This window comes from Neltuma alba, unplaced genomic scaffold, assembly GCF_004799145.2.
Source record: "Neltuma alba isolate B1F8T4 unplaced genomic scaffold, ASM479914v2 tig00002119_pilon, whole genome shotgun sequence".
Classification (NCBI taxonomy): Eukaryota; Viridiplantae; Streptophyta; class Magnoliopsida; order Fabales; family Fabaceae; genus Neltuma; species Neltuma alba.
The window spans coordinates 24,781-35,813 of NW_021632743.1; the positions used below are offsets into that span (position 1 = coordinate 24,781).

Here is an 11,033-nt window from a genome sequence, read left to right on the forward strand (position 1 = left end):
AAAAAAGGAAGCTGACATTACATGGAAACATTGTGAAAGTGTTCCTCCCCATAGACTTATGGTTAAATGCAAATACTATTCACATCAATGTTGGGGTGGGGTAGCCAGGATGAAACATCATTTGGCTGGAACTAGAGAGAATGTGAGTACCTATACAAGTGTTCCTGATGAAGTTAAAAATTGATTTGTTAAAATGCTAGAAGATAGAGAAAAAAAATAAAGATGTTGGTAGTGTTGAAATATTTGAAGAAGCAACTGCTCAAGATGCTAAAGGGAAGGAAGGGACATCAAAAACTATCAAACAGAAAATGATGAATGAGATGGTAAAAGATAGAGAGTTAGTAATTCAAGATATTTGTAAATGCATCTATAGTAATGCTTTACCATTCAACTTGGTAAGAAGTCCATTGTTTATTCAAATGTTAAAATCTATTGGTGAATATGGTAGGGGTTTGAAACCTCCAAGTTATCATGAGGTGAGAGTTTCTCATTTGAAAAAAGCTATTGATAAAATTCAAGAAAGTTTAGTGAAGTATAAGAGGGAATGGGAGAAATGGGGTTGTACTTTGATGTGTGATGGTTGGACTGATAGAAAAGGGAGGTCTCTTGCTAATTTTTTAGTTAATAGTCCTGGTGGGACTATTTTCCTAAAGTCGGTGGACACAAGTAGTGTGATTAAAGATGCTAAACAAATGTTTGAATTACTAGACAATATAGTTGAAGAAATTGGGGAGGATAATGTGGTCCAAGTTGTGACAGATGGTGCCTCAAATCTCATGGCAACAGGGAAAATGTTAGAAGAGAAGGGAAAAAAAATTATTTTGGTCCCCTTGTGTAGCTCACTGCCTTGATTTAGTCCTTGAAGACATTGGGCAACTTCCAGTATTTTATAATACCATCACCAATGCGAAGAAAATAACAACATTCATTTATAGGCATACATGGGTCCTTAACTTGTATAGAAAATATTCCAGAGGAAGAGAATTAGCTAGACCAGCAGTGACAAGATTTGCAACAGCTTATCTTACACTAAGTTGCATATTGCAGCAAAAGAATGCTCTTCGAACCATGTTTGCTTCAGATGATTGGGTTTCTAGTTCTTTTGCTAGTAAAAGTGACGGTAAGCAAATGGCAGACATGATTTTTGGGGATTCTAGATTTTGGAGTTCCATCAAATATTGCTTAAAGTGTGTGAGTCCACTTGTAAAAGTTTTGAGACTTGTAGATGGTGACTCTAAACCTGCTATGCCATATATTTATGAAGCAACGGATAGAGCCAAAGAAGAGATTGCTGATAATTTTGAAAAGAAAGAATTAAGGTATAAAAAGATATGGAAGATTATTGATACTCGTTGGAATTTACAACTACATAGACCCCTCCATGCGGCTGCCTACTTTCTTAATCCTAAGTAAGTTTTATACAATTTAAAGTTTAAAGTTTAAATATTTATTATTTAATTGTATGTTAGAAAAAGATAACGTATTCATTATTTTTTTAGGTTCCATTATGATGAAAAATTTAATGCAGATCAAGAAGTCTATTTTGGTTTATATGAAACTATTGAGAAAATGATTTCGGATAGGAAGACAAGATTTTTAGTTGATCAACAGCTTGAGGCATTCAAGTCTGCCAAGGGACTTTTTGGAAGGAGCATGGCAATAGATACTAGAAACAAAAAACAATGGTATCGTTCTCTGGTCTATAGTATTTATAAGAATTTAATTTTTAACCTTAATAATAAATCTAAATTTTGAAAAACATTCCTAATTATTTTATTTTTCTTTTAGCTCTTTGGTGGAAAAGTTATGGAGGAGAAGGCAAGGAGTTACAAAAGGTAGCTATGAGAATTTTGAGTCTCACATGTAGTGCTACTGGATGTGAAAGAAATTGGAGCACATTTGATCAAGTGCATACTAAACGAAGAAATCGCTTAGAACAACAAAGGTTAAATGCACTTGTATTTGTCAAGTACAACCTTCAACTTGAGATGAGACAAAAGATTAGAGAGGAAAAAAGAGAGACATATGATCCAATTTGTTTATCAGATATTGAATTTGATGATGAGTGGATCACTGAAAAAGAAAACCCATGTTTGCTAGTGGATGGGTCATGGATGGACATACATGAGAGTTTCACTTTTGATGAAGGAGCTCCAAGCAAGAAAAGAAAGAGAGGTATAATATTTTAAAACTAAACATAAGTTGATTTTAGTTTAAATATATAAAATCATACTTATTTAAGCTTTTTGTTTTTTCCTTAGGTCCAAGAAATTTGAATGCCAAAATCAGTAGCAAAGGGAAATCTATAGTGGAACAAGAGAATGAGAATGAAGATAATGTTGAAGATGGGGAAGAGGAGGACGATGAAGAAGCGACATTATTAATGGAGGATGATCATGAATTGAGTGACATTGATCTTGGAGATGATGAATGATGAATTGAATTTTATGTTTAGTGACTTTAGTCTTTTTAAGTTAGGAGTTTGGTTTTTGAATTGATTTTGGGGACTATTTATGTTTAAAATTTCATATGTTGGCTATCTTATTTTTTTTGGACAGTGTATAGCATCTAATATTTACAAACTTCTAATATTTTTTCATATGAAAATTACTTATATATTATCCTTAATAATTGTTCATGAATCTTACGATTCACGATACCGTATGATTTAAGATTCATAAAACCGGCTTTCCGATACACGATTCGTATCTCGGTTTGATAACCCTGATTCACTTTTGATTTACAGTGTCATTTGCAACCAGGAAGTACAGAGTGCGGATACTATATTATCCGTTTCATGTATGAAATTATTGAGTCTAGATGTACTAAAGATTTTGAGATGGTAATAATTAGTTTGATTATAATTATTTGATTTTTTTCATTTGATTTCTTGCTTTCTTTTAATTATCTTACCTTGATTAAATTGAAATTTTTTATTTACAAACTTACAGATTTTTGATGATGACAGCCCCTACACTAATGAAGACATTGATACTGTTCGAGATCGTTTGGTAGGACAATTTCTTCAAGAGTATTTCTCTCAAAATGATACATGAGGTTGAAAGGCATAGTTTAGAGACTTTAGTTTTTTTTTTCCCCTCTTCATTGAGTTAATTAGGATGTTATTTTCATAAGTTATTATTTAGGATGTTATTAAGATACGATTTGTATGGAAACTATCCTGAATGAGGCTCTGCTGAATTGATGTTGTTGTTGTAGTTTGTTTTGGTTCAGTTTCATTTGCAGGCTTGAAACGAAAACTATGGTATGTACAATTATGAATTTTATTTTTTTAAAAAAAAAAATAATATACTCATCTGCTCAAGTGGGAACAAACGAGTATGAATCACCATACTGGAATAGATGAGTATGTTCCAGCATGCTCATTCGTTCTATTGGGAATAGACGAGTACGATGGATTCATACTTGTTTGTTCCTAGAAGCAGATGAGTATGAGTTGATCATACTCGTCTATTTATAATAGACGAATATGTATCTCCTATCTACATCTCTTCTGTCAATGTTTCCTATGAAACAAATGAAAAAAAGCTTCCAGAACAGACGAAAATAATTGTTTTTGTGGTAGTGAAACATTTGCCACATAGAGGAAAGTAATGGTTGTCTTTCACATTTAATAATCATGGCATCTTTGCACCTTCTTGAAACATTCATTGACAATTTTACATCCAAGTGAATTTTATGACGCAAGTTGTGCATTCATGAATATATTATGGGTAGATTTGCATCTTAACGCTTTAGCTTCTAATTTCATTAGAATCGTTTAAGACTTGAATGAGGTTTCTTTAATTCGGAAAAACCTAACTGAAATTAGCTCCGTCAAATGAAATTCTGCCTTATACAAACTGCATGTGCGAATAAATTATACAGGATGCTCATAACAACCGGGTAATTTATGATTTCTCTAATGTTGTTTGTCATATATTACATGTCATTTGATATTGTTGAACCAATTTTCACCATCCGCTTAATCTAAAGAGTTCAGTTTCAATGTGAACGTTTTGGTTTGATCAGGAAAACAAGTATTAAACACAAGGCGAATAAGAGATAGACCATATTAATTATTGGACGAGATTTTACTCCGAATCATAGGCATTAAACCTATCATCAATCTGGTATCCGACACGCAATATAATTATACATAATCTATAAATAGTAAATAATTCAACTCATTTCAGACTCCGAATAAGCAAGAGTGTTTTGTTTTACTCTTGTTAGTTCTTTTTTTTTTTTTTTGACCTCTTGTTAGTTCAAAGGTCCCACTTTAGTCCATAACTAGAGATTTCTTTCCCGTACAATGCACGGATTAAAATATTTGATTAAATTTTAAATGATAATAAATTGTACTACCTCCGGTCCTAATTATAAGACCCAGTTGACTAACTTGAGGAAATTAAGGAAAGAAGTTAAGTTAGTTATTTGTAATAAATAGGCATTGTCTTTCCTAAAATATCCTTACTAATCAACTATATTGGTTAGGACTACAATTATTAGAGGGACTATCTTAAAAAAAAATGCATCAATATGAAAGACAAAGTGGATTGGGATCTTATAATTAGGACCAAAATAAAAGTCAAACAAGGTCTTATATTAAGGACCGGAGATAGTATTATCTAAGGCAGCTTAAAATTATATTCCCTTTTTATAGAAGTGTAATTTTTTTTGTTCATTCAAATGAGATTGGAATTAGAGATTTAAAAATTAAGAAGACCATATAAAAATTTAAAATTATTTATTTATTTCTCTATTTAAACCCCCAATTGACGTATTATTTAATTATGATGTTTTCTATTTAATTCAATATATTCAAATCCCAATTAAGATATCATTTAAACTCAAAATTAGTTATTAATTCCTTCATTTGACTCTCAAATTGAAATCCCATTTAATAATGATACTCTTCATTTAATTCAATATACATAAATCCCAATCAAAATATTATTCAAATCTTATCAATTAAATATATTCGGATGTCTTCATGTTATACCTATTTGATTATATTTAAAATTTTAATAAATTGCATTATTTAAGATAGTTTAAAATTTACTTCTAATAGGAATTTTTTTTTATTCATTTTAATGGAATTTGAATTAGAGATACAGAATTTATGGCGAATAGATGAAAATTTAAATTTTTTTTTATTTAAGCTTTTTATTGACATGCTATTTAATTATGATACCCCTCATTTAATTTAATATATTCAAATTTCAATTAAGATATTATTCAAATTGAAAGTTAATTATTAATTTCTTCATTTGAATCTCTATTTGAAATTGCATTTATTTATAATATTTCCCATTTAACTCAATGTATTCAAATCTCAATTAAGATGTTATTTAAATCTCATTAATTAAAGATATTCGGATCCTATAATATCATATCCGACCCGTTTTTAAACGAATCGGGTATTACAAGTTTTCAAGAATATAATTGATTGATTGATTGATAGAATCCTCAACCTCACAAGGTAGTGACAGTAAAGGGTAGGTAAGAGAGCCAAAATGAGAGATGAAAAGCCAAAAAAGGGTGAAGAATAGAATCACATTACGTGGTTGATGTTGCCATGTTGGGGCTAAGGGCAAGGGGATAAATGGCCTCTTTGACAAAGTACCTATTTCCTCAAGGTCCTATTTGATGTAAAGCATTGAAAATGAAGGATAAGAATTGGGATTAAAATTAAAAAAATCTATTAAAAAAGTATTTAGCATGAGAGATTACTTGTTACGTGAGATTAGACAAACCCATATATATGGGATTAGGAAATACTATAAGAAAAAGTGGTATTTTCCAACCTCACCTTCATAGATTTGTCTAATCCCACATGACAAACAATTACTCATACAAAATACTTTTTTAATGATTTTTCTTAGCTGTAATTCTAATATCTATCTCTCATCTTCAATACTTCATACTAAAGAGACCCAAAGATGTAAGGTTATAAGCGAGATCGAACCCGTAATTTTTTCACATATAAGGGAGCTTGACGCCACTAAGTTACAAGGGCATGGGCCTAAAAGGAAAACCATGATGAAGAGAAAAACACTGTTTATTGGCGGAGGCAAAATAGTGCAAGCCATCAGTCCAGCATCCAGTCCGAATGGGGATGAAAACATGTACGGATTCTCTCGTGCAGGAGAGAGAGTGATAAGACAGATGGGGTGAGATCCACCTGACAAATTTTGTTAGGCTCACTTATATGAAAAGTACCAAGTACTAGTACTTTGTGAAGGGCATTCAGGACCGAAAGGCACAGGATACTTTCGAACTCTAATGAACGCTATTATTAATTTATTAGATTCGACGATTTGATCAAATATTGAAGTTCTATTGAGCGCACAGAATAAAAACGAATAAAGAAAAATATAGAATAAATTGAACTCAATTTGTAACAGAAATTGAAAAACCAAAAAGGAAATCTTTTTAGGTCCTTTCATATATTCACAACACATTCATCATGTAGCCTAGAGTTAAATCATCGAAGGGAAAGCATTTTATGCAACTAACAGAATCTAGTACATCACACTATCACAGATCTCGAGTGAATCTCCAATGCCTTACAATCAACGCTCAGAAAGTGGGTAAGCACTATGGCCATGAGGAAGAATCCAGAGCTTTCAGTTTTGCTTTGGCTGAATCAAGTTCTTCTTCATCCCAAGAATAGTGTACGGAGAAAATATTATCAGGACTTCTTTTTGGCAACTTAAAAGCATTTTGGTTTTATTTAAGGAAAGAACAAAGTCAAATGGTAATGATTTCTTATTCTGCTCCATTGCTGTTGTTTTTGGATGGTTATGCGGAAAAATAAGTTCCCATTTCTCTGATAGACAGCCTGCATCAAGAAAAATGAAATCCTAAAGTTCTTTATGTGTCTTCTCAAGCCTAGTCAGTTACTACGAAGGCATGTTTCCCCAGCACAAGGGACAGAAAGAACAAGAACAAGAAATAGAAGAGAAAGCAATAACTAAAAAGAAAGAGGTCGTAAAACAAAACAAAACTATTATTCATAGCAGGTAAGAAGTGACCAACAGACAAAAAGAACAAAACAAAGTGACCGGCCATCTAAATTGACAAGGTTACGAGCTATCATTTCAACCAGTTATCTATATTCTATTGCTTATAATCATCTTGTGCTGATTAAAATAGGTTATTTTTAGTAAGCAATAGGGCTTCAGTGATAGGTGCTACAAAACCCTCTTAAATACATACCCACAAGACATCCATCATTTCTCCACCATCACATGAAGAACACTCAAATTTAGGACAAAGGGGGCCCTTCAAAACTGAGACATGGCATAAAGAAAATTCGTTTTCTTTTCCCCCTAGACACGTTTTCCCCATTTCAGGGAATTTGAGGAACAGGTCACGTTCATGGATTACACTTCTTTGGTCCTCAACATAGGTCCAGTTTAACTACGGCGTACAAACAAAAACTGGTAGTAGAATGGAAGTTACATAATTAAAGATATAAAACATCTGTAAAACTTCCCAAATCTAACGTGAAGAACATATCAACTATAATTAATTAATTACTTATAATATTCAATTGTACAAAAGGGAAAATAGGAAAAAAGTATTAAATAGTCTAAATATTATCAAAGTGAATTTATATTTTGGACCAGGTAATGTAGGGAGAATAGGACATATATCGCGGACCGGAGGGTTATATGGCAACATAGGAAATTCAGGGCAATAAGAAAGTTTCATAGTTTTCACCACGCCCCTAAATATCTTCACTGGTTTAGCTACATGAAGGCATGGCAAGATCCCTTGCATCAATAACAGGGAGAGGCAAGAATATAGCGGCACTCTCAATCCACTCATAAAATCCAAAAGATATTACATTGGAAATAAATTAGATACCTCTATTTAAGGTGTTTGCAGTCATTTTCTCTAAAGTGAAAATTTCTATTTACAGGTCAGTGCTCCATGATTAAACCGTCAAAAAAATATCATACACAAATTATGTGTAACTCAAAGGAAAAACCGTAAAATCTAACATCCCATTAAATATCCATATAGGTTTACGAATTAGTTCTCCCAAACTTTAGCTAAGCCTACTGCCATTCAGCTTACAAATTGATTAAACAGCCAGTTCTTCCATTGGACTCGTAAGTATCAAAACTGTAAAAGTTAATTCTTCCAAACTTTACCGAAGCCTAACAGCCTAATGTTTGTAAATTCCGCTGGCTAAATCAACTGAGTTCCCTGCTTTGGAGCAACGATTTAGGAGACGAGCAATGGGAATTGAAAAAAGGAAAAAGCAGCACAAAAAAGGAGATACCCTAGAAGATGGAAGATGGTTGAGCTCATCTATGGCGATTTCGTGACTCTCCAGTTCCCTCGAAAGACCGACTTGAGGATCAGCAGCTGCTCTTGTCTTGTTGGTTAGGCCCAAGGATGAAAGACGCTGCGAAAGCCATTTTCACCGAGCGATGCAAGAGTCACTACTGGCATGGAATACAAAAGGTTTGATTCAATTTATAAATTGTTTGATGATAGATGTGTCAACCGTGTTTATATTATTATTAATGTGTCAATGTATATTGTTATATGATGACGCTAAAATTATTGTATGACTATCATTCTTCATTTTCAGATTAAGAAGCAACCTGGAAATTTCAGGAATAAATGCTTGCCTTAATTTGAAGATCTATCACATTTGGAGCAAAGACCGTGTGTCTAAAATTGAAGCTGAGATTATTTAATGCTAAGCAAGGACTTAACATAGATACAAAATTTCATTACATCTAAGCAACAACATTTGCAGCCAACTAATGACTGCTTGCTTTTGAAGGACTCGTCTTCCAGTAGCCCACTCAATATTGGAGTTTGTTGAGAATTTACATAGGGAATTTAATTATAAATGTCCTGCATAAAAGCTAACGAGAGAAAAGAATTAACGGGATAAATAAACATGATTGCAACAGTATAAAAGCAAAGCCACTGTACACATGTCATGTATATAGACACCCACATACAAGGAGCATAATCTGGTAAAGGGTGATTTTGTCTCTAGGTTTGTTGTTATCTATTCCTACGTTATTTGTAATCCAGCCAAACATTTCGATACCAAAGCATTATCTTTCCTTGATGACATAACAAATAAAAGTATGTAAACATTATTACAGTACATTCCATTCCCTATCATTACAATCCATTGAGTTTCCCATGATTAAGTGAAACAAACAGGCCAATAGTTTCAAAAGGTCATGAAAATGTACAAATTAAGCTGTTTGGAACTCTGAGAGCAACTCCAGATGCATAAAAATCTCAGAAATATAGGACAAACAATAGCATGAGCAGATTTTCGCATGTATATGTAGTACCCCAGGAGTCTTGAAATTATGGAGTTCCACTAACTTCATTAATGGGTTCCACCTCAATAGAGTAGCTCCTCCTGACCGTTGAAACCTAACTAGATAATGGATAAACGGCTAGACACTTTTTTGAACGTGTAAACGAGTATACTGCTTAATTGTTAATAAGTCTCCAGTGGGTGAATTTAGAAAATCATACATTATAATTTTTTTTTTCCATTTTAAATAAATCTGCTTCAAAAGCTACTGTAAGAATCGCTGCAAAACTCAAGCACGCAGCTTTGATATGTAAAATAAAATGGAATGGAAAAGCTAAAACATAGATAAAGATATGGCTAAAACATAGATAAAGATATTTTCATCCATTAAATTAAAAAATTAAAAAGAAAGGATGATTATGATTAAATAACAGATATGCTATATCTCATTCTTTGCATGATAGAAAGATATTCCCTTTATGTATCAAAAAAGGAAAGATATTTTCTTCCAATAGATGCAATCAAATAGGCCTAGAAGTAAGGATCTAGATACAAGAGGGTGCACAAATGAGTTTTTACAGCCCACGAAGATTTGGCTCTAGCACAGAAAGTCTAACTTGAATTTGCAGTTTAATTTATATAAAGAGCTTTTTTTTTTTATTGGTCAATAATTTACATATAATCAGTTAAGTGCAAAAACGTGGCAAGCTTCTTAAAGGAAAGAAAAGCAAGAGCTAGAAATATAAATTTACCTTCGTCTCATAAGCCACTGAAAATAGAGTTGCAAGAGATTCTGTTGTAACCCAAATGGTTTTCTAGCATATTAGAAGAATTAACAAGGGAAAAAAAACCATCCAATAGCTTCACCAACAACCTGAAAATTATCACAAAAGGACGGAAGCAGAATCAGTTTCACTTCACAAGCAAAGATCCCCATAGTCTATTACAATTAATGTCACTAAAGAATGCATGCAAAAAGAATGGTTGATCCAAAGTTCTTCTGATCGTCATTAATAGAAAGTAACCTCTATATGAAGGCGATAACAGTAGAGCATTTCACCAGCCAATGCAAAAGAAAAGTTCATGGAGGGGAACCAAAAGCCATACTAGATTCTTCATAATAAAAATAAATCGTTCCGTACATTTCATTTTATTAGGTATTTACTTATTCGGCCATAAAAGTATGAAAACTTATTCGGCCATAAGAGCCCACCCCAGCTCATCCCTCATAAGCCCAAGGCATTTGTAAGGCCACGCACAAAAAGCCTCTTCAAAGCCATAAATGCTGACAATGTTATGACAACACAACTATAGCTGACAAATCATCACAATTGATTCAAAGCAAACATATTAACGTTTCTGAGGTCTGACAAAGGTGTATCTGAATACACACAATTTTCAAATTACAGGACTACTATTTTATTAGGTATTTGCTTTGATACAGCAAAAGAAATAACAACGATCAATTACATGCCTTAGTTGAGGTAATACTGTTTTTTGACAAGTACTAAGCTGCAGCCAAAACCCATTCCTTTTGATGATAGAAGCACCCATTTTTGGGCTTCTTCCAAGTCCATTTGTCGAATGTGTCAATCATTTGCAACTTAATCATTAAACTATCTCAGCACTTAATTTGGCTACTACTACGAGCATAAAATGAACAGGAACAGCTTTAAATATAGAAAAAATACTTTCAAAAACTGATTGTTTGATTCCATGA

General features: G+C 32.7%; 1 protein-coding gene and 1 long non-coding RNA gene across 2 annotated transcripts; one reads left to right on the plus strand and one right to left on the minus strand.

The window, feature by feature from the left end:
* Window positions 1–419: 419 nt before the first annotated feature.
* LOC114717123 (uncharacterized) lies at window positions 420–2,434 on the plus strand. Its single transcript, XM_028902217.1, has 5 exons — window positions 420–779; window positions 1,048–1,319; window positions 1,500–1,705; window positions 1,789–2,175; window positions 2,262–2,434. Exons 1-5 carry the CDS (start codon window positions 420–422, stop codon window positions 2,432–2,434), a joined length of 1,398 nt encoding a protein of 465 aa, XP_028758050.1.
* Window positions 2,435–7,852: 5,418 nt separating this feature from the next.
* LOC114717131 (uncharacterized) lies at window positions 7,853–9,652 on the minus strand. Its single transcript, XR_003737686.1, has 2 exons — window positions 8,300–9,652; window positions 7,853–8,223 (listed from the first exon to the last, which is right to left on the minus strand). It is a non-coding gene; the product is annotated as an uncharacterized LOC114717131 (long non-coding RNA).
* Window positions 9,653–11,033: the final 1,381 nt, after the last annotated feature.

What these genes read in the sequence shown, in the direction of transcription:
- LOC114717123 (XM_028902217.1), top strand. Translation starts at nt 420, where the DNA reads ATGTTAAAATCTATTGGTGAATATGGTAGGGGTTTGAAACCTCCAAGT. An exon ending in GTATCGTTCTCTGGTCTATA is followed by an intron (nt 1,706 to 1,788) that starts GTATTTATAAGA and finishes TTTTTCTTTTAG; the next exon opens with CTCTTTGGTGGAAAAGTTAT. An exon ending in AAGCAAGAAAAGAAAGAGAG is followed by an intron (nt 2,176 to 2,261) that starts GTATAATATTTT and finishes TTTTTTCCTTAG; the next exon opens with GTCCAAGAAATTTGAATGCC.